We start from the raw sequence: 23,907 nt of genomic DNA, 5'->3' as shown, positions 1-23,907 counted from the left end.
GCCTCTGAAGTTTATGCATAATTTGACTAATGCCATAAAAGAGAAATGGGGAAAAAAAAGGAAGTAATCTGTGGAAATACTTCTCCTATGAAGAACATTGTTATACAGTAAGTCATCCCACTTAGTGTCATCTTTCTTTCCTAGGCTACTTATGACTTGTTATAGTTTCCAAGAAATCCTGAGCTGAACAGGGTAAAGAAGGAGGCTCCCTCAACTGCATGATACAACCATTCTTTTGTTCTCCTCTATTCTTCCTGCTGTTCTTTAAACTGCTATTTGATAAGGTTTGCTTCTAATAAAATTATGAATTATTCATAGTTGAGACTGCATCTCCTACATGTGTGTAGATACCTGGCACAAATCAGCCACGCTGCTACGAAAATTCCCAATCTCAGCAGGAGTAAAGCAAACAAACAAAAAAATAAGCTCAGTGCACAGCACATCCATATGAAGTGATGAATACGAAGGTGATTCAAGTCACCACTTCAGCACGACTAAAATTATAAAGGGAGGAAAATGTTTTCAAGGAACCTGTTTATTATTTTCCTTCCTCTTTAATACAAACAACTTTATACAGTTGCATATTATTGCGTATCAGTGGCCACTAAGATTGCTGAAGCTCCTGCACAAATTCACTGGCAGAATTGCTTGTGATCTTTCTTTGCATGTCATATCAGTGATGAACCTGCACAGGTGGCACACATGTTGACAGCCCTATCTCAACTAGCTGGGGCTGGACTTCTTCCCTATACCTTCATACAACTTTCCCTTGTCTCAAGGCTGTAAGATTTTCACCTCTTTTTGCAATTAACGCTAACCATTCATCATACCAGAATCAGAAAAACTGAGCAGGGCTCCTTTCGCTGCCTGGAAGAACATGGTCCAAAGCACTCAAGTATCTCACTTTATTCCTCCTCTTTCCTGCCCCCAGTTTGAATTTCTAGGTGGCTATTCAGAAAAGAAACAAGCAAACAAAAATCCTAACAAGAACTCAACAGCAGTTTCTCCGCCTCAGTAGAATAAGTCTACATTCATTCCACATTCATTCTGCAATCCTGCATCCCTACCAAAGCACACTTCAGAAATTAGGAGGCAGAAGAGTGTATCCCTACTAGTAAAAAGCTGTAGCTGCAATAGGAATCTAGTCTGGCACTGAAAACTAAATTTCAGTATTTTAAGTGCATTCTTTTCCCTAATTGCATTTTCTTTCACAGATTTCTTTTCGTTCTTTAGCATTCTTGAAGTGTGGGGCACTGAGCTTTACAAAACACACTTATTGCCAGTAAACACTTCGCCCATTCCTCAAACCAGCAGCTCATGACAAGAGGTCAAACCAGAGCAGTCCATATAAAATTTTCATCCATGTGCAACTCTCAGCTGTAGTTTCTCCTCTCCCCGAAATTGGTCCTTCCCTTCTGTTCCCCTCTCCAGCACCTTATTAAAGAAATTGCAGCACTTCTCTCCTCAAGTCCATTATTGTGACTATGGTGAAACTGCACTTTTACAAGTCAGAGTGCCAACTCACTAAAGAGTATTTACATAGATTAATCCAGGACCCAGTTGCGGCATGGATCGGGGCTAAATCTGCATCATTATCATGATGCTCAGAGAAGTATCTGTGACCCAACAGCCTGAAATTAGAGCAAAAGGATTCAAGTGTTTTTCAACAGCTGAAAAACAGTTACATAGAGGTTAAACAGGAAATATTAATACATCACTTCTTAAAATTATTTTCTAAGCATCTTGATGACCTTGAGGGTGTGACACTCTTACCAAGCTTGCAGATGACACCAGGCAGATGGATACCCCACCTGGGAGCGTCAGGACTGCCATTCTGAGACTAAGACAGGCTGGAGAAACAGGCTAAGGGGAATTTCTTGATGCACAGCAGAGAGAAACACTAAATCCACAATCCTTGACAACGACAGTGGGGGCAGCCAGTCTGGGGAGCGGCCTAGATGTAGAAGGGGAAATTTTTCATTTAGGGGACAGTGAGGCACTGGAACACATTGCTTCCAGAGAAGCTGCTTCCAGAACTGTGTGTACCCCATCCCTGGAGGTTTCCAAGGCCAGGTTGGATGGGGCCCAGGGCAGCCAGATCTGGTGGGTGGCAGCCCTGCCCATGGCAGGGGGTTGGAGCTGGATGGGCTTTGATGTTCTCTCCAAGCCAAGCTTTTCAGTGGTTCTTTCTGTCAAGAAGTACGCAACTCTCATTCCAGTCCAAGGTTTTGGCCGTTTAAAATATACCAGAGGAGAATTATGAGTTGTTAAAGATTTTTCCAAGCTATCAGAAATATTTCAAGATTTTTTTCTATATTGCATAAACTGCTTTATCTATGCAAAACACTGTCAGCTCATTTCTGACATCAAGTTAAGAGCTACTTACTTCTACTATCCACTTACTGTCTTAGTATAGAAAGATTCAAGAATAATTGCAATAATCAGACCTCAGCAAGATATGATGAAGATACAGTATCATGTATGAAATTATGATTTCTGCCCATTTCACATTTGTATCTACTTTTTTATTTAGGACTGATCAAACAACTCACCCAGCGATGCATTTGAAATCAAGAGTAAATTATTTTAAGATATATTTATATTTTCAGCCCTCTAGTATTTCTAGGAAACATGGGCTGCATAGTAGTAATTTTTCTGAGGTGAAAATTCATTTCTGTAACTTAGTAATTGCTCTTTGTACCAACAACGAAAGAGCCACCATAACAAAAAATGAGTATCAGTTTTTCATCTTCAGCAGTTTTACCTTAGCATTTGAAATTGATATTGCAAACAAACACTATCACTCTTTGTGTAACAATTATCTTCTTCTTGCAACATCTATGTAATTATCTGGCCTGTAGATCCTGACACAACCAATGCTAATGAAGTTCTCAAAGTATGCAATGCTCAGACCTTAAGCTTTTTGCTTAATTACTCTACCGTGGTATCCATGTCCACACAATCCTCACTAGACTTGTAAGTTAACTTAGCATTCCAGTTCACACACAGTCATCTGCAAAGAAAAAGTAATAAGGTGCTTGGTCTCATGCCCAGCAGGTGAAATATACCAACTGGTATCTATGAGGGCTGCTCTGAAAGTAATGCCTCCTATTTTATTATGTTGCCCATGATGTCAGAGGCGGATGGTGGTGGCATGGCAGTAAAAGCTGAACCTTTCCAACAGTATTCCGCTACATTTTGTTGTTGTGTGACAGATGGCAGTAAAGGGCCAGTCTGACAGAATGGAAGTGTGTATGAAGCAAAAGTGTGCCACTGATTTCCTCCATCTGGAAAAATAGCACTCATTCATCAATGCTTGCTGAACACTTATGGAGACTAAACAGTGGATATGAGCACAGTCAGGCAGCGGGTGGTACATTTCAGCAGTGGCAACAGTGGGTCACTTCCACTGGCGCAGATTTTTATGAGCATGACCTGCAGGTTCTTGTTCTTCACTGGCAAAAATGCATAGCTAATGGTGGTGACTATGTTGAAAAACAATGTTTTGTAGCTGAGAATTTGCTCTATAGAATAGTGTTATTATGCTCTTGTAGCTGCTGTAGTTTTCATGGAAATAAATAGGAGACATTACTTTCAGAGCGACCTACAAATAATTCCCACCATTTAAGCTGGAGTTAAACACCTTGGAAATAACATTTACATGAAAAGGTATATATAGGCAATGATGCCTTTTATAGAGGGCTATGGTTTAAAAATGACCTTAAAAATGCATACAGATCTGCATTTAGGTACCAGAAGTAATTTAACCTCTAGATAGCATCTCTTTCAATGCTATAAAATAGCATATTAATGCTTCACACAATATTTTCCTTACATATCCAATTGTACCCCTGCAAGAAGCCTTCCTAATGGAGAAAGGAAATTATAGTACTGTTAATATTTCTTCAGATGTACATGGATTTGATAAGAGCTGTCACAGGCTTATGGAGAATGTCTGTTTTCATGCTTTCACAACAGGCAGAAGAAATCTGGTGCAGTTGTACAAGGAAATGAATGGGAAAATATAAAACTGACGTGAAATTAACACCAACCAAGACAAATACCAGTGTTCTGTTCTAATCACCACCTGGCAGCAAAGAATATAGAGGAAACAGAATTCAATTAAGAGGGACAGAGATATTTTCCTCAATGGAAAGTCTGAAAAATTAGCTCTACTTATTTGTAAAAGGACAAAAAGAGAGTAAGAACAAAGTAAAAGCATTCAGACAACAGAGGCTCCTCTTGACTATTTTTGCACAAGGGAAGAGCAGCCGAAACATACAAACATTAACTTTGTTACTGAAAAAGCAAGCATTCTGGAATCACTGCTAAAAGAGAGAGGAAAATGAGAGGGCCCAGATTTCATATCACAGTTGCTAGGTTCTTAACAAAAATTACTCCAAATGCATTATAGCATTCACAGTGCAAATGGAGCATAATTCCCATCTGCCCTACTTGTAACATTGCCATATGATGGCTATCTGTAGCACAGCTAATACTGTGACAAATTCCATACACTGTAGCTTTAGCAGGAGTATACAGCTTCCAGCCCACCAAGAAGAGACTCATTCCCTAACAGGCAGAAGTTTTGGCTTTGCACTGCCATCTAAACTTACCAGTTTCTTAGTATATATGGTACATTACACAGATACATGAAGTACCACAGATAGAGAAGACAGAGGCTACTCCTCCATAATTCAGCCATTCAAACAACTACGAGAGTTCTGCCTCTCCTAAGCAGGACACAGGGGGAACAGGAAGCTAACCGTTAACAAACCCTCAAGAGAATGAGAAATATGAGCAGAGTTTGTCTTTCCCTTTCCTTTAATTCCCTTCCCTTCCTTCCTCCCCCCCCCCCCCCCCTTTTTTTTTCCTCCCCCTTTTTTTCTCCTCAGGAAGGTATGAAGTCTCTCAGATCACTTCTCTTGATTCCACATTTTATTTCAAGTTAATCAAAGGAAATCAAAGTATTTGCTACATTTAGCAAAAGCAAAATACATAAACTATCACGGTAATTTCCAGAAATGGAACTTGACCTATGTTGAGTCACTGAGTTACATGTCTGGTAGACTACATCTGGTTGAGAAGTTCTCTGTCAAAAATCCAACTGTCCATGTTTAAAAACCAGCTGCCCCTAACCCCTCTTCTAAAACAAAACAACCACTAACAACAAAACACCCCAAATGCATCAATTTCACTTGCTTCTTTCACTGGATTTGACAAGTCCCTTCTAGGCAGGCTGATGGGTGAGGAACAGAGCAGGCATAGAGCTGAGCTTCCCTAGCACTCTGCTTGACAGGCCCTGTCAATTTTGATTTCTGGTTTACTGGCTGCCTGTGAGCAAATTTTGTAAATTCTGGAGATTTTATTTTGGGTGAAGCACTTTTGAAAAACAAGTAAATATTTTTTTTTTGTCTCATTTCTTCCCTAGATCTCTTCCCCTCCTTCCTCCACAGGTGTTCTCTGTCTAGCTCTGGGCTTGATTCTCGCAAGTCTATCTCTTTCCAGATACCGGGTCCCCTCATCTCAAATGCAAACAGCTGAGTTTGTTCTGATATAAAGACTCAATATTGCTAGGGTGTTCCAATTGTAAACACTGAAGTATATGTAAGCTATATTATTCCAGAATAACACAAAGTTATAAACTAAAATAACTTCCTGTATGTTAGGGTAGTGAGCAGAGGTCCCACCCAGACTCGTGGTTCCTCTGACAAGATAACAGGAACAAGTGCAAGATGCTGCAGATAACAGAGGAGGAGTAACAGTACATACACAGATGGCTTGCCCTGTCCTGTGGCACCACTAACAAGATAACAGCACAAAAAAGGGCAAGCTCTATAGATAACAGGGAGCAGCAGCTTAACAGAATTTACCAGGACAACTGTATCATCAAATGAAGTATAAAGTCAACAGAACTGAGGTCAGTGTGGAAAGAGAAACAGTACTGAGCTGTTTACTTGGGAAGCAGTGAGAATAGCTGATGGAAAGAACTTGGAAAAATGAGAGAAATAAATGCAAGGAGAAACAATCCATGTGTTTGGAGCTGCTTGGGGGTAAACAGCTCCTCCAAACACCCCTGCACTCTCTGAAGAGGAAATGAAATCTGCAGTTGGACTCATTGTACCTTGATCCAACTTGTACAGTGAGGGGGAACCCGGCTGATCTCCCACCTGCTAGTGAGGGAGCCTTCCAACGTCCAAACAACACGCAGGACAGAACACGCCTTTCCCCATGCTTTTAGCTCACTTACTTTTGAGTAACACTAATGTAATTTAATGAGGACAGTTAAGAACGCTCTCTGTGCCATTAGGAAATAGTTCCAGGGTCTATCTATGGTGACTTCTGTTTTTGAGAGAGAAATCGCAACAGATTTCTCTGAGTAGAAGCCAGGAAACAAAGTTCCCTGTTCCCACCCCCAAAAACAGTAGATGGCTCTGGATGGCTTATGTACTACAGCTTTCTGTCCCTAACAAAAGTTTAAGAACAGGACAAGAAAACCAAAATACTTCTTATCAGTACTATCAGTCTTTAGAAATTGAGAATTTGGGACATTCTGGGCCAGATGGGATGTCTGTATGATTAACAATCCCCAGGAGAGTCTTCTTTCATGGAATTACCCAACTGTTCTCTGAACTGTAAATTCTTGACGTTGAAAACATCCCAGAGAAAGGGCCCTATAGCTCAACAACACAGCATGTTAACAACAGATTTCTTCTGAATTTGTCACCTAGCAGTTTCATTTGATGTGCCCTATATTGGACAAGTAGGAATGTTTATCAGAACAGGCTGAAATAAAATGCACTAAAAAAATTTGTTTTTATTATTATCTTTTTCTCCCAGTTACGTTACTTTCCTGGAAAATTCTAAATATCTATTTAGTCCAATGATTTTTGAACATTTATATATAAACATTTTTTAGGTATTTTGGCAATGATTTCTGTACTGGATAACAGACTATCAGAGATGTGTAAATTAGTTTACTTCTAATTATCTGCTATTTGTGTATTAGAAGGAGCAAGAATGCTTTAAATCTACTTTAGTTCCTACATTCTAAAATGGGGAAGCAGTCATGCTCTCCAAAATGCTTTTTAAGATCTATTGCTAAAAAACTTACATAAAATAGCTACGTGTTATCATAGAATCCAGTCCTACACTGCATGCATGACCAGCATGCCTTTACTCCTACTGACATGCAGCGTGGCTGCCTATGATCTCACCATCCCCATGCACTTACTGATCACAGAATCAAATTACAGAAAGCCAAAGCTTTTAACTTTTAAAGACTCAAATATAACACTGAGCACATTAAACTAGCATGCCTCAGAGATGACAGCTTAGGACAACCAAGGTTTCAATCCCTCTAATGTTACATTTCTCCAGAAAAAATCTTTCTTTTTGAGCAGACAGAAGTTGAACATACAAGCTATTAGACAGCTTCTAACAGCGTTCTCAAAACTGCAATGTTTCATTTCCAGAACTTACTCTTTCATAATTTCTCCCTTCGAAAATGAAAACAGAAGATGTAGTTGCTTTAATAATACATTTTCAGATAAGAGTGAAATATTTCACTCTGCTATAAGAATTTAAAGCATTTCATTTATTTGAAACACTCCCTGGTGTTGTATCAAAGATGCACACAGAAAACATACATTGGTTTCTAGTTTCATAAACTTAGACTTCCATCCCATAATGGTCATATGAAGAAACACAACACACACACACACACACACACAAAAATCCTAACACACTCACAAATCTATCATTTGCTCACTTTTGTATAACCCTGACTTATATTTCCCACACGCACAGATGACTGCATACATAGCTCACCTGCACAGCATGACTTAAATCTGTAATAGTAACTATTATTATTAGTTTTAAAACAGGACATTTTGGAAGGTCCCAACATCACTTCTTCACAGCACAACATAATACACCCTAGTTCCCAAGTTATTTTCTGTTAAGCACAGAAATGAAGCCCCATTAGCCTCTGCATACTTGTAATTTAGATTTCTGGACTTTTTTTTTTTTTTCATTTAACTGTGGAGTCATATAGAGGCAACCTGGAGACCTATGTTTCAGCACATCTAAGTTAATTTTAACAATTCATCCTCGATTTGGGGCACGTTCCTGTGAGCTATTTTAGAATACCTTAAAATACCTCGCTGCTCTTAAATTTGAGCACTGTACTATTCTCCAACATTCTCCAAAATGGTATACATATACGTATGCCAAGGAGATAGTGCATATATATATATATATTATATATACACACATATATATACACTACATATATTATATATATTTTTAATAAAAAAGATATGGTACTTATTTAGGACCCAAGCATCCTACTGCCCAATACAGACAGACAGCAGGAGACAATTTAAGAGTTCACTGACTTTTGCTTCTTCCATTTTCATACGCTTACCTGATCAGCATTGTATGAAATAGCAAACCAGTCTGTATTTGAAATACGAGCTGAGGACTAGTGCAAAGTAATGTGTGTCAAAGTTTGACTTCTCTGTACAATTAGGGTGGCTCTCTGTACTAAGGAAGTGGAACTTATTCTAATGAGCATATTACCTTCTAAAATAGTACTCAAAACACAGGATGTTGTGTGGTCAGAAAATTCAGACTTGACAGAACTAGCTTGTCATTTAAGTAGATAGCTATTGTACTGAAGCAGCAATTAAAAAAAAAAAATCAGTTCTCTGAGATGCCTAAAGTAAAGTTTAGGCTCTCACTGAGGGGATGATACATTTTGTTGAACTATTAAAGAGCTCCAAAACCAAAACCTCAACAATGTGTCCAACACAGTGCGCTACCAGTGATTTTGCTGTCACAGTATCAGCTCTTAACAGTAACAGCTAGTGGCAAAACAGACTTGCAGGTGATTATAACCACAGCAGGTCAAGCCTATTTGAAAAACTTCAGGCAACGTGGTTAACTGGAAGTTAAAAATTTACCTACAGGAGATAAGAAAGATAATAAATTGCTGATGTGGATATTTACAGAGAAATCTTACCGTCTCACCTATCAGTCACGAAAACAAATACACCAGCTCCACCATTGTCCTATCTCACTGAGCAGAACAGGCTCATTTCCTTGTATTCTGCTTGTACCCATTAATAATAGCCTGTATTCTTTTAAGGTTGTCATTTCTTTGAAGAGAAATCAGCTTTTAGTCCTGTCCTTTTACATGTCCTAGCACAGTAGATTTGACTAAAGCAAGTAGGCTCATCTTGTATCAGTGCCTGTGGCTGATGACTGAAAGCCAGAAACACAGCAGTGCATTCAATTCCTCTATCCGACTGCACGACTACCCTATAATATGATGCTGCTGCTACTTGATAATAGGCAATAACTAGAAATCACAGCAAGAAACTCTCAAAGTATAATAGTGAGCAAGTATTTTACATTTTTAAGGAAGTTTCAAAGTCAACATCAAAAATACACTTACTTCTAAAAGTCGATAATGCCTGCTGGTGCAAGCGAGTGCTGTAATCTGACTGCAAACTAAATGCAAGGGGCTGTCAAGCAGAGTGGAAAAAGAATGGTCTGTGAGGGACAGCACATCAGAATTACATCTGTGTTTGAAGTTTCCTGATGGCACTAACTAAACTCAAGTTCAAAAATTAAAGTCATCCAAAACACATACACTGAAAAACTTGTTTAATATTTGCAGTCTGCTGGTTTTCTCATTGATTTTAACCGAAGCTGCTTACTGCTTTTTTCCTTCTAGAAGAAAATGGCAGCCCCCAGAGAGTATCATTTGCCTTCTTTGAAGCTGACAGATACGGTCATAAAGAAAAGAAGCACTCATCCATTGTAAAGTTAAAATTTTCATCTCTTTCCATTCTCAGTAGGGAAAGACATTGGAATGCCATAAGTAAACAGGTGAAAGGCCAGCCATCAGCCATAGGTAACCTTAAATTAAAGACACTGGGAGATATTAATTCCATGCCCCAGTTGTAAGGATCATCTGGTGATCCCACGTGCCCATCAGCATTCTTCCAGGGAGCAAACTACTGCAATCGATTTGTTCAAACAGGGTACCATTTTTCCACATCATGCAAAGTGCACTACAGTTTAGTTAGCCAGGCCTTTATCCAAGTTATAAAGCAAATAAAAGAATATACTTACAGCACATGACCACATACTTCTGCTGTTGCTTACCCCATTGCATAGCCCACCAAGTCTCTCTCCTTCACCTTTGGAGAACTTAGATAGATAGTTTAGATAAGTTCACAACCATTTTAAGGAAGTTGAAATTTGGATGTTGGTCACTGGGGGTGCAGGGTTTTTTTGTGTTTTTTTTTTCTTTTTTTTTTTTGGGGGGGGGGGGAGGGGGGGGGTTGTGAGGATTTAGGAGGAGTGGTAGAAAAGATAACAAATTTCCAGCTGTTTTGATTATAGTACTTCCAATGCCTCCCAGGATGTTTTCTGTAAACAGCATATTTGAAACTGGATATTAAAGTACAGCAAGAATATCAAAGAGAAATTACGAATGAACTATTTTCTGATAAGGCACATTCACAGCTCATTTTACAGCTGAAGCTCCCCACGTAGCACAGGACTAAGTTCTAAATACAAGGGAATCATTGCTGCTGAAGATGCAGTAAAACCAGCCACAACGTTCTCAGGATTTATTTTTTTTTCCTGTATGGAGATGAGGTGTGGCCTGTAAAAGAGACACTAGATATATTTGACTTTAAGGTAGCAGATCCCATCCCCATTTATTTGCTCTGATATGTTCAAACAGACACAAGGACTTTTAAAGCTTTTTTTGAGATCCGTCTTTGGCATCAGCTGCTGGCTTTGTTCCTTCCTCAGAAAACAAACAAAAATTGCATTTTTCAAACAGCACAAATCTAAAGTAGAAAAGGTTCCCCATTGTAAACAAAGAATAAAATAGGCATCACAAAAATACTGTGTACAAACAAAAGAGAATAAAACATCCACACAATGTCCTCTTCACAGGATGTAGTCATAGGTAATTAGCACACCAGGAAGCTACTATAAAGTCACTCTGAAATGAACACATATAACATCATACAGTGTGCTATTGTGTGTTTAAAACAACTGAGCAATATTATCATCCTTCTAACTTCTCATGGTCAAGTCTATAGCTAACATAAAATGCTTTTTAATTTTACTTTTTTATTCTCTCTCCAATGGCCAGATCAGAAGACTGCCCACCTAAAATTCCTTTTCACCTGCAAGAGACCCAAGTAGTATGACTTGGTTAGCTTACACTACAGGGCCTGCTTTCCTTTGGAAAATCACACGCTGAACTTTTTCTTCAAAGAACGAATTAAAAAAATGCAGAAGTGAAGACACAACCACTGGTCAAGCTTTGGATTGCTAAATAGATTCAAAATAATTTTCTTGATGAAATGAAACCACCATCCACAAGCACTGCAGAAAAATTAAGATGAGAAAAAAGAAATCTGATCAAAGTTAAAGCTCAACTGTTTTCCAAAATTCAGAGGCACTCTGCTCAAACTTCATTAGTTTCTATAAGTAGTGATATTGGTTTTATGGCTTTTTCCTACTTTTGCTCCAAGTGACAAGCAAAAGTTATGTGTGAACACTGTACATAACCCATATAAGAGTGATCCCACAACAAGGGATCAGTGAGCTGAAGCAAAAGGAAGGTTACATATTCACTGCTATTGCTGGAAAAAGCTTTACTTCCCGAATCAGTAAATCATAACAGTCATGTCAAATTGAAGGGATGCTCATGTACCACTGTGATGCTGGAAACTTAAGCTTTCAGAAATGACAAGTGAATATGAACACTAAGGACAAGGAAACAAAGAAGGAATTAATTTTCAAACCCAAGCTTCTGGAGAGCCAAACTTCTTTATGATATCAAAAATGACAAAAAAATCTAATACTAAGAAGTTGAACTCCCATGAATTGGTAGTGTACTGCAATAATCTAACCCTATTGTAAAATGTTTACAAGGTCTACTGTAAACCATACAGTAAGTCACATGAAATGATGAAAAAAATAATGAAAAAACAAGTTTTTTAAATTAGCAAATATAAGTTACTTAAGTTAATTTAATTCAATGGTATAAATGTCAGTCACAATATGGACTTCAAACTTGCCAACTTTGAACTTGCGTTAAATTAGCTTTCACATCCCAAGTTTCATATCTGCAATGTATAAACTTCTTACATTTTCATCAGAGGCATGCAGAGGAAATAAGCTTCAGAATGCCATGATGTTCTTTAACACAATTTCTCACAATATGACAGAATACTAGTTACCCATTCATACCCAATAGAGGCAAAAGTTACAACTAACAGTTTTGTTTTCCATCAATAGCTTATGCTTCAAAATCGAAGCTGGAATTCCCTGTATTAACCACATTTGTTTGGCCAGTAAACATGTTCTCAGTTTTAAAAACTTCAAGATACCAACTCAGCTAACGCGCAGTACCTACTATGCTTGCCTAATGAAACTGAAAAAGAAACACAGATGCAAAGGAGTTAGAAAAGGCCACATGTCATTTCCCTTGCTGCCCCACCTCTTACAATAATAACTCACTTCAAAACAATTTATACATGTAGGATAAATGTCTAAACCACATGTCTACTTAAATGCTAGAAAGAATCATGAAGAAGCTAAGAAAGGCAAATTAAAAAGGCCCTGGGCTTCTATGAAACAAGCTCAATTTGTCCAGGGACGTGATCTGCAAGATCTCATGGGAGAGATCCCTCTAGGGCAGAGGTGCCCAGGAGATCTCGATGATCTCCAAGCCCAAAAATGGCTCTTGGCAGGAGGTCACTGAGATCGAAGAGTTCATCCAGGCTGGATGTGGAGCACCCAGGTGAGCCCAAACCCCCAGGGAAGCCCAGGGAGGAGGATCAGACAGGGGCTCTCCTACAGCAGTGCAAAAGGCTGACAAAGCTCAGCTGGAAATGGCTATGAGACAGAAAGTGTCTCTACAGAAACATCAGCAAAAGGACCAAACAAAATGGACTTGCTGCTTAACAGGCTGGAAAAAACTATCAGCAAAGGACATGAAAAGGCTTAAGCAATAATGTTTTTTTGTTGGTTTGTTTTTGCCTCTAGTCTTTACCATATTCCTAGTGGCAAAGAGTTTATCAGGGAGAGACGTTAGTAAGTGAAGTAAGTGAAGACGAAGTTAGGGATGGAGTACTTAAGAAGAAAATATTTTAACTTGATACCATAATAATAAAAAGAGTTCACAGATAAGGGAATACGTTTGTCCAGAGTGGCTAAAGAATCTCCCTTCTCAGAGGTTTTCCAAACCTGACTTCATGTCTGAGCAACCTGATTCACTTTTGAAGTCAGCTCTTTAAGACAGTGACCAGAGGCCACCAGAGGTCCAGCAGAAAGTCTGAATCCCCCAGTGACAAAATTATACAGTACGAAGTAGTTTGGGAGAACAAACAAAAACCACAGCATACATAAATGCAGACCAATGGTGCCTCCATAATGCCTTCATATCATCAGGCTGCATAAGACCGCAGACTCCGTGAAGTCTGAAAACTTTCTCACAGACCATCTACTGTCTGCAAGGTTTAGATTCATATGGTGACTTATGAAAAACTGGTTATTGACCTGGATTCTGCTTTCAGCATAGGTGCAATTTTTTTCAATGTAGCTGACAATTTATAAGGAAAAATCAAAATAAATCTGTATTTATTAGATGTGCTTACTTAAATCAGATCTTGACACCAACAAACCACATCCTCAGTTACAAACAAGAGAATGCATCATTTACCAATTGCATGAAGTATTTAGCTGTGCTGTAAGACATACATATGGAAAGAGATACAAATAAATGTCTTTCTCTAAGTAAAACGAATTTTTTAAAAATACTGCATGGAGAAGCCTAAGGGCTTTTCTTTAGAAAGGTCGTTTTTTGAAATGCCCTTTCTGATCTGTGATATCACTTCAGCCCTTGACAATATCACACACATTTCTAGAGTCAGTTCAGGTTCAGTACCATGCTTACCCTAGAGCTTTACAGAGTGAGACATAAAAGTATCAGACAACTTACAGCTTGTCATTACGTGGCAGGTTTTTTTTTTCCCCCGTGGTGGCTCTTCAGACAGTCTCACCAGAATGCAAAAAGCAATACACAGCCTTGAAGTATTATGACTTTTCAAATGTGTAACTGCTATAAATCTCCTACTCCCTAAACGGTAATCATGTTTTCTGTTGCAGGATGGGGTTGGGGGAGTCAATCCAGCACAATGTTATTAACATCTATTCCTCTTCAAGCTTCAGTTTAAAGCATTTAGTATTACTGTCTAAGTCCAACACCAAATTTGAAGTGCAGTTCTCAGAATTACAGATGGGTGGAGAACTATAACCACAGTAACAAGCAGCACATTTCCCTGCAGACAGCAAAGCGGGCACAGCTTTATCAGTATCACCATTCAGTGCACCAACAGATGTCAGTGCTCAAAGGCAGTGAGAAAACTGACAGTGGAGTTAAAGACTGAGTCTGCATCTGTGTATGCATATCAGGGAATAGTAAAATTACTATCTCCCTGAGCGCAACATTTTGAAAGCAAACTGTTTTTTTAAGCTCGGTATTCTTTTACATGAGCTATTTCCTATTTCCTTGGAAGAAAGCAGTCCCTGAACAAAAGAAATTTCAAAAGGCACATAGATGTTTATTATGCAGTGAAGCAAGTAAAAGAAAAACATGCAGATACTAAAAAAAAAAAAGAAAAGCCCTGCAGTGGCCTGAATACTAATTAAAGAAGCAATCCACATTGATCGAACACAATCTTATTGCTATGTTTTAAAAGCACAGACTTCGTATTAAAAAAAAAATGTTTTATGTTGTCTAGCAATAAATTCACATCTACACAAGTCAGGTGATGTAAAATTCTGGAAGAAAGTATAAGACACTCTTTCTGTTTTATTCTTGGAGAATACAGATGATATACATAGCACTGCTTGTAACATTAGTGCCACCAATATATACCTTCACAAGAGAACTGCAATGCCGCATGCTTTTACATTGAAATTTCAACTCCTGTTTTCTGCCCAGCATCACAGAAAAAAACATTGATTCTTCTGAAAGAATTTTTGAAGAGCACACAGGAGGTCTTGTAACAGCTGGATGCAGCACAGCCACCAGCTCTTTCTGGCACAGCATCGTTTTGGTCCTTTGCTCAATATTGCCTATCTTCTCTCCCCATCTCCATGTTTTTTCCTACCTTATTAGATACCTGCATTAAAAAAAGGCTCAAGTATCTTACAAGTCAGATTTCCATTCACTCACTTTATTTCTAAGCAATTTCAAAGCCAAGGTACATATAGTTTCCAAGAGAGTGTGGGAGGACAAATGAAAGTAGATTTTACACTTGTAGTTACCTTTGCTTAAGAGACTACATATCTCAGTGTTCCCACAAGGGCTGTGAAAGTCTAACAGTTGTACGAACACAACAGCAGGTTACACACTCATCCAATCCGTTTCAAAAGCTTTTAAAATTAGAGGCATCAGAATGAGCAATACCTGTATCTTCATAAACACCAGCTATAAAGTCTAACCAGCTTACTGTGTAGAGTTATAGCCAATTGCTGCATTATTTCATGCAAGCATTTCTAGGTTACCACAGAGTTCAAAATGGTGATAAGATGCAAGAAAGGCAAACCTGAGGTTTTACTTCCCTACTTACTTATCTTCAGAACAGAATCAGATCAGAGCATTTGATTTCAGGTGTTGTTTGCAATGCCCACAGCCAGCAACCTAAGCACAGCACAACAAACCACAGCTGCCCACCTGCAGCCTTGGGCCTGGCTCCACAATCCATGTGCAAACCCACAGCATAAACAAGAGCAACGGCAGCCCAGCACACAGCACAGCCAAGAACCAAGCACAGCCCTTGGTTCAGAGGCAAAGAACTGAGCTGTGGCCTGACCCTGCGCACCACCCCCCCACGCACCACACCATCTGCGCCAGGCCCAGGCCCCTCTGGGCCCTGCCACACAAGCTCCCCTGCTTGGCAGCCAGGCTGCCCAGTAGCTGTTGCAAGAAGAGATTAACCACAGTTCTGTGAAAGGTCTCGCTTAATCTGTATCAGGCAAAGAAGCATGCGCTTTATTACTCGCCAATTATATTTTCATGGCAGACTTGCGGGCTTGGTTATAGGAAGTGATGGAAAATAGGAAGACAGATTCTTCTTAGTGCACACATTCTTTTATCACATGCTACATTTCTCGGATAAAGGAGGTTTTCAGACAAAAAAATGAACCAGTATACAGACTACCCGGTACACTGCCCATATTATTTATCTCCTAAGCCCACCTAAACAATTATTTTCTTTGTTTTACAAGGTCATTTCTAAGAATAAATTTAAAATAATCTACAGAACCCTTCAAAACAGAGTGTCTAAAACATAATTTACGCAGAGATACCTCTGTATAACCGAGTTACTTACTAGAAAGCAGAATATTTTAGCATCCCTGTGCTATCTCAGGCTGCAGTTTATTGCCAGAGAAGGTCTGTACCAATCTGTACCAACAGCGAACAGTGAAGCAAACAATGAATGCTTTCCCAAAGTATTAGACTCTTATTCAGCCAAAGAAGTTAGTAAGACACATTTACTATTTAATGGGCAGATAAAGGAACTACATGTTAAGGCATTTTATTTGAGATGAAAACCACAGGAATTCACTATGCTGGCTCCTCAAAACCAGGAGGGGAAAAAAAAAAAACAGAAAGTGAAGACACTGAAGTGTTCTTACAGCACTGTATTTGAGATAGCTGTAAGAAAAGGTATCTGTCCAGCAGTCATACAAGTGCCTGCATAATGAAGTTAATTATGAGAAGCGCTGTCTCCTGTCTGTCCCTGATCTTTTCTTCATAGATCTGTGCTTTCATTAACATTCAAAGAAGCTATCGAAGCCTGACTGTCTACCACTCTTAGCATTTTTCTGCTTGAATGAGATAGACATTTTTCAGCCTTAATAGTAGATTCTAAATAAACAGGTGGAGTTTTTCTGCTTCAGTTTGCCCACAGCACAGAATTACAGCCTTAAGCAGTTGTACTCACCAACATTATGATTTACTCCATTTCTCTATACTAAATCACTGCCATAGGCTGCTACACTAATGTTAAATACAAAATTATCACCATGGGAATATAACTTTTGCCAAAATGCAGGAGACATTCCATTTTAAGCTTTACCTCGCCCCTTTTCATCACCTTATTTAGCTTTCATGAGGAGACCTGTGTGTCTGGAATTTAGGTTTTGCCTTTGCATAAGATGTGCACATGGTTTTCAGCTAAAGAATTAATCATGTGCTGGATATATATATATTTTTTGAAAGCCAGATGTTTTCCACTGAACATTTAAAGTCTTTTCATTCTCCCACAATTCTAAGGATTCAGTACCCATTCTATCCATAGAACACTTGCAAGTTTTGTTAATATACCTGCAGAAAATGCAGACCAAGTTGGAACATAAGAAAAGTAAACATTCCTCCAGGTCAGCTCATGGAAAGATGTAAGGATGGAAAACACAAACTAGCAATGGGTAAAGATCCCATTCCAGTCAAGTGCGCACACTGTCACACACCAAAACATTCCTCCTCCTCATAACTGATACTTCTAAAACAAACAAACAAAAACCACCATAGGCAGCCAGAACAACTCACCTGAAACAATGTCTTTTTACAGAAAGACATTACGGGATCCCAATGGAAAAGACTTAATTTGGCAAAGGCGTGCCATATGCCACATCAAATGGACAAAAACATGACATGGTCCCACTATTCTCCACATCATCCGCCCTTCCAAATACATTAGCTTAGTAGGGGTCCACTGCTTCCTTCCCCTGTGCTCAGACAACACCATTTCAGCTCCCTGTCCCATCTGACAATGAATCCAAAGGCATGAGCAAACTTCTGGCTAGCTGGCAGATTAGGATGGCTCTGCACAGGGCCTGCAGACACTGCTGAACAGTCACTGACCCATGTCCTTAGTAACTCATCAGTAGCTCCTCTGTATCTTCTAGTGCTATTATCTCTATGCCAGCTATTTAGTTCACTGTTTTGTTGCATTTTAGATGCCATAACATCCATGTCCCACAAGAGCACAGAATTCCCAACAAACACTGAGAGAATGTCTCTGAGCCCCAGAGGATGCCCTTAACTTAGAATTAAAAAGTACATACACATCATATTGCATTCCCTGCATTCAGGCACTTAACTCACCTTCTTGTTGTCTTTTATAAAACCACTATAAATCAATCAATAAATACAATAACTAGTATTTGTCCAGGAGGAACGCACAGTAGAACTCTCCAAAAGAACTAGCAGATACAAAAATACTGAAGTTTACAGGTAGAAAAACAAAACTTTAGGGTAAAAAAAAGCTAAGATGCATTTTAAACTCCTTTGAGAAACTAAACGACAGTTGCAAGACATCTACATTAAGGTCAGAGCAGCTGAAGAAAAGTTCAGAAGTGAATTGCATCATCAACGTATTGCCAGGAATCACTACCTGATTACTCATTACATATAGATTCTCTTTCTTCCACTGCATAAGGATCTGTACCTTCAGGAAATGAGGCTCCATATGTTTGAAACCCAAATCTCTCTGTACTTGCACACAGCAGTTTAACTCTTTCCACCACCCCAGGGAAGTTCCCACAACTTCCTCACTGTGAAAGCACAGAGAATTGCACTCTGCAGGAGCCAGGGGTTCTGTAATTACTACTCCTGCATTTCTTTTCCGCTTTTCTGTTCTGAGAAAAAGGGTCGAGAGGTAACAGCCTTCTAAAGTGCAGCACTTCCGCGTGCCTCAGAGTGCTCTCCTCTGCAAATGCCACATTGCAAATTCAAATGCAGTCAAGAAGCCAGTGTCCTAAAACAGAGAGGCTTCGTGCCTCCCTCACCCGCCTCGCACCATTCCATTCCCTCAGCCCAATCTACTGCCGAGTGGACCCTTCAAGGAAGCCTTCAACTTGGCAGAAAACTGTTCAGCTTTCCTTCTGTCAGTTCAGTGAGCTGAAGCAGCTTCCAGAGGGCTCCAAGGAGTCATGCAAAGGAGACAGTAGGCAAGAGTAAGTGATCAGAAGAGATTCTCCTCCTGTTTTGACAGCAAGAAGTATTACTGAACTTACCCTGCCTCATTAAAAAAAAAAAAAAAAAAAAATCAATAAAAGGAAAACATCTCTGAGCACATTCATCAGTCCCCCCAAGCAGCACCAGCCAGGGAGCTGCAAGCATGCAGGAGAAGCCCCCCAACACAAGTCACCCCTGCAATTTCACCATCACTCCCCCTCACAGCCAGAGAGTCCTGATAAGAGCCAAGCACTGCTATGTCAAGTGCATGTTAGATGACTGATTAGCCTTTTTACGTCCATGTTTACAAGCTTTTCTTCCTTGGGATATTTCTGAACTTCCCTGCAACATCGCTAAAACCTCTTGCTTAATCTAATGATTTCCAACTAAAAGCCACTACAAAAATAAATATTTTAAATTTTGGAAACTCTGAACTCACATTGTCAACTCAACTCCAATTCAGTTCTTTATAGGAAGACAGCATGAAGTAATCTTCAGTTGCTAAGTCTGTTCTGATGCCTCGTGACTGCTGCGTTGTCTCAAAGGACAGCACAAGAACCAAAGGATCAGAGAACCCACTTCTCTCTAGGACTTCTGCTAGATGACTGCAAAAGCTCCGAGTTGTATGAGCACTGGGAGCACTGCAAGGGACTGAGAGCAAGGTCACGGCACTACACACATCAGGCTCCAGTTTCCCACCACTATCCTGAAGGCATCTGTGTCTGAACAGCACCATACAATAATATGCAGGCTCTGAGCTAGCTATCTTCTGCAGGAGCAGCGTGCTGCATTGCTGCCATGCCCTACCAATAGCTTGCTACTCTGTAGGACTGGGGATTGGTCAGGGCAGAGCACTACACTAATGGGCTTGTATTGGTACTTGTACCTGAGCTAGCTCATTCGTTGTTTTCTATTCCTTTTCTCTGAAATAAAAAGAGTTCCATTTTTGTTATTTACCTAACACCTAAGTTATTCAATTGCTTCCCCCCCCCCCCCATCTTCTAGAAGGGAGTGTAATGAAACTTTGAGAAGATTCAAAGTCAAGTTTCCTCTAAATGAAACAGACCTCTCCTGCTTTCATAGCCCGTCCCCACTATTTCTATGTTCTCCTTAATACCACTTTCGTTCACGTCACCTTTCCCAAACTGTCTATGTGCTTGAAAGTCTTCCCTGATGTTTTTCTCCCCATTACTTCTGACATCCAGCCACAACCAATGGTGACAACAGCACAGACTGGACAAACGTCAGCTTGTTTTCTCATCAATGGGGACTACCTGGTCAAAACAGAGGCTGCCTCTCCGTTCAGCTTGTGGAGGAACAGGAGTAGAAACCACAGACTACTCATTCAGAGCCCAGAGCTCTTATCAGGACACCAGAAGAGAGCAGTGTGAGGAGTACCAGGTACCCACGCCCTGCTCCAAGACATGGAGCAACAGGAAAACTGCCTGGTCAGTTATTGTTAACAAAGCACAACCTTACTGACATGCCTAAGAACAGCTGTGCCTCCTTGCTCAAACCTCCCTGAGACACACAGCTTGATGAAGGTGCACAGCGCAGGCAGCATCAGCTCAGCCAGTACAGAATCCAGCAGCCACAAGCAGCTGACAGCAGCTTTACAACAGGAAGCACTGGGCAGGCAGTGCTGCCAGAGCCTCCCTCAGTGCCTGCCTGCAACTCATAATCAGAAGAGGAGCACCACAGCGGGCATCAGTGCCCTGGGCTGAGGCGTCTGTCCCCTTACCACAAGGGCAAAGCGCAACAGCAGCAACATGAGATATTTGCTTCGCTGCCTTTTCAGTGCTTGACTTACTTGATTAGCTTATAGCAACTTGCTTATTTTTCTAGCTATTTGCCATAATACGTTGGTTTCAATGTTAAATAAAGTTCAGCAATCTTTATATTCCCATCTTTTTCAAGTCTCTCAGTGTTTTTCTTAAATGCAAAGAAGTATGCCACACATAAAAGAGGTTAAAATTTCTGTATCACATCCTCATTAAGAAATACTACACAATCACGTTATTTTATTGTTTTGAGGCTGAAGACCGTATTTGCTGGTACTGGCTAGAGTTCAGCATTTATTTCAACTTCTTCCCCAGTTTACAATCCCAGCACACAATGGCCACGCTGTAACTGGTGATTTCCACTGCTTCTCTCTAGGGCGTAGTTCACATTTTTGAAAGTTACAATATGCAACTAAGAAGCCTGCAGACTGGAATTCCAGCCTGAGAGGAGCATATTAACACAAAGAGGTGGACAAGAGCTTGGAAACGGGGAGAAGAGCATCAGAAAGGCCAGCACATGAAACAATATAGAATAGGAAACGTTGCCTAAGGTCAGGGAATAGGAGTATTCTCTTAAAAGAAATAAATAAAACTAAACTTGTTAAGGTGCAGTAAGACAGAGCAATTAAATAAACGTGAAGTTAGCCTACTGAACAGGGAGGAAAAAGACTCCCACAGACAACACAGTATTGAGGAATTACACTGAGATAGAAAGGGAAAAAATAAAGACCTGGGAACTATGAGCAGTCAGTCTCTCTGCCATCATTTCCTGTGCTTACAGCTGCCAAACATCTGGTCTGGGGGTTCCACTGCTGTCAGGGGTTGCCAGGTGGAAGTCAGGAGAAATAAGAGGAACAGGATGGGAGGGGAGAAAGAAATAACAAAGGGGTTCTGGCATTTGTATAGATGTAGATCCATTTACCTCTCATACACACAAGCAGGCAGATAGATGCACACACGCACATTTGTATACTAAAACATCACTGAAGAAGTTGGCACAGTGCTAGCCCTGCAAAATCAGCAGTATCTCTCAGTACTCCTTCATCCTGCTTACGTGTTGCGCTCCGCTGTACAAGAAATGTCATGCATAGGTTCTGGAGCCTCAATATGCTATTTCTAACCTCTTTTACAAGGCAGTTCCAGATAACAGGGAACAGTTTGTTGGTACTTTTAATTGCTCCGTGTGCCTCAGGGAGGCTCTAAGGCTGCAGACAGAACACAGGCTCTGCATACGTCGAGTTGTGCTCTGTACTACGCACTCAGGAGAGTTTCCCTTCTCCAAATTTGCCTCTGCTTATGACCCATACAGTTTGCTACAGCAGTTTCAGAGCACGGTATGAGATCTGAGAGTTCTGTGTAGTGTAAATGCCCACTTTTCCGACTGCTCTGTAAGAACACATCATAAAACAAAACCAAAAACAGGCTGACTGCATTTCACCAACACAGAAACATTCTGTTATTACAGCCTCGCTCCCTATCTCATCTCCATCACCACAGAACGGGGAAAACACGCTACTTATTAATTCATATACCGCAGTCCCAGCAGGCGGCCGAAATTGTCAAACTGATAAGCAAAAGCGTCAGCGATGGCATAAAGTTGAACTATATAGAAAATCCCTTATTCTACGGAAAGGACTGTACCAAGCCCCCGGCTCGCGGCAGCCCTACCTACGCACAGCTCGGACAGGGCACTCGCTTCGGGGAGGCATTCAGCGCCCATCACCCGAAGCCGCACCGCTACAACCCAGAGGACCACGCTCCGCCTGCGGTGCGGGACAGACGCTCCGAGCCCTGCCCGCCGCCTCCCAGCCCGGATGCGCGCTTCCTCGGGGTCTCGGCTCCGGGACACGGGGGGAGGAGGAGGAGGAGGAGAAGGAGGAGGCGGCCGGGCAGGACCTGTTGCCCGGCGCGGGGCCGCCGCCGCCACCCACCTCTTTGATCTTGTCTCTCCGCTGTCGCACGGCGGGATCGGCGGGCTCTCTCCCCACGGCGCCCACGGGCTGCCGGAACGGGCGCTGGGGCAGCCCGGCGGCGGCCGCCTCCTTCCTGCCGCGGGCGTCCTGCAGAAGTTTCTCCTTGTCCTGGCGGATGTCCCTGCGGATCTCCTCGGGCAGCTTCTGCAGCGTCTCCTTGGCCTCGCGCAGGGCCCGCTCGTGGTCCGCGCGGATCCGCTCCAGGCTGCCCGCCCCGCCCGCCTCCTCCGGCATCGCCGGGCCGGCACCGGGCTGCGGCGGGGCGCGGGGTTGGAAACCGGGCGGCGGCGGCGGGGGCTGCAGGGCGGCCGAGTGGAAGAAGACGCCGCTGAGCAGCTTGGAGGAGTCGGGCAGGAAGAAGATGGCCCCGAAGCAGAGGGTGATGAAGGCGCTGAACACCAGCAGCAGCACGAACTTCTCCGTCAGCCGGAACGCGCCGGGGCCCGCCGCCTTCCTGCCCCCGCCGCCCGCGCCGCCGCCCGCCGGACCGCCCAGCGCGCCCGGCCCCGCCGCGCTACCGAAGAGCGGCAGCAGGCTGGCGGCGGGCATGGCCCCCCCGCCGCCTCAGCGCGCCCCGCTGCGAGCGGAGCGGAGCGACGCGACGCCACGAGACCCGACCGCACCGGACGGCTCCGCGCCGCCAACGGCGGACAGAAAGTTTCCCGAGCGGCCAGTCGACAACTTTTCCCCTCCCCGCCGGCAGACGCTCGGCGTGTGCGGGGCGGGTGCTGTCAGCTCCGGCCCATGCCTGCACCGCGCCGCCGCCACCGCCGCGGGTGCCGCTCCCGCTCCGCCCGCGCGGAACAACTGCCGGGCGGCCGGAGGCGGGGCGGGGCGGGGCGGGGCCGCAGCCGGGCCAATAGCCGAGGTGGGGCGGGGCCGCTCCGCACCCGCCCTCCAGCCACGCCCCGGCCCGCCACGCCCCGCCGGACCCGCGGCTGCCGGGGGTGGGCTGCCGGCTGTTGGGGCGCCCGGCTCCGACCGTGCGCACGAAGGCATTCGAGTCCACGCGCGGGGAGCAGAGCCGGGTTGGGCGTCCTCCCGTCGCCTCTTACAGGGAGAGATGTATTTTCTTAGAAAAAGC

General features: G+C 42.2%; 1 protein-coding gene across 2 annotated transcripts in view; it reads right to left on the bottom strand.

Annotated features, from left to right (window-relative positions):
- MAN1A1 (mannosidase alpha class 1A member 1) overlaps nt 1–23,628 on the bottom strand; it is a 144,775-nt gene extending 121,147 nt beyond the window's left edge. The window contains exon 1 of one of the 2 annotated variants that reach the window (XM_419762.8): nt 22,782–23,628. In XM_419762.8, coding sequence (XP_419762.6) covers nt 22,782–23,372 — 591 coding nt within the window. In that variant the 5' untranslated portion in view covers nt 23,373–23,628. Of the gene's footprint in view, nt 1–8,428 lie in introns of both variants that reach the window. The other variant, XM_040698627.2, reaches the window with a different exon arrangement.
- Between the last annotated feature and the right edge of the window lie 279 nt (nt 23,629–23,907).

This window comes from Gallus gallus, chromosome 3, assembly GCF_016699485.2.
Source record: "Gallus gallus isolate bGalGal1 chromosome 3, bGalGal1.mat.broiler.GRCg7b, whole genome shotgun sequence".
NCBI lineage: Eukaryota > Metazoa > Chordata > Aves > Galliformes > Phasianidae > Gallus > Gallus gallus.
This window is presented reverse-complemented; position numbering and strand designations above follow the sequence as displayed.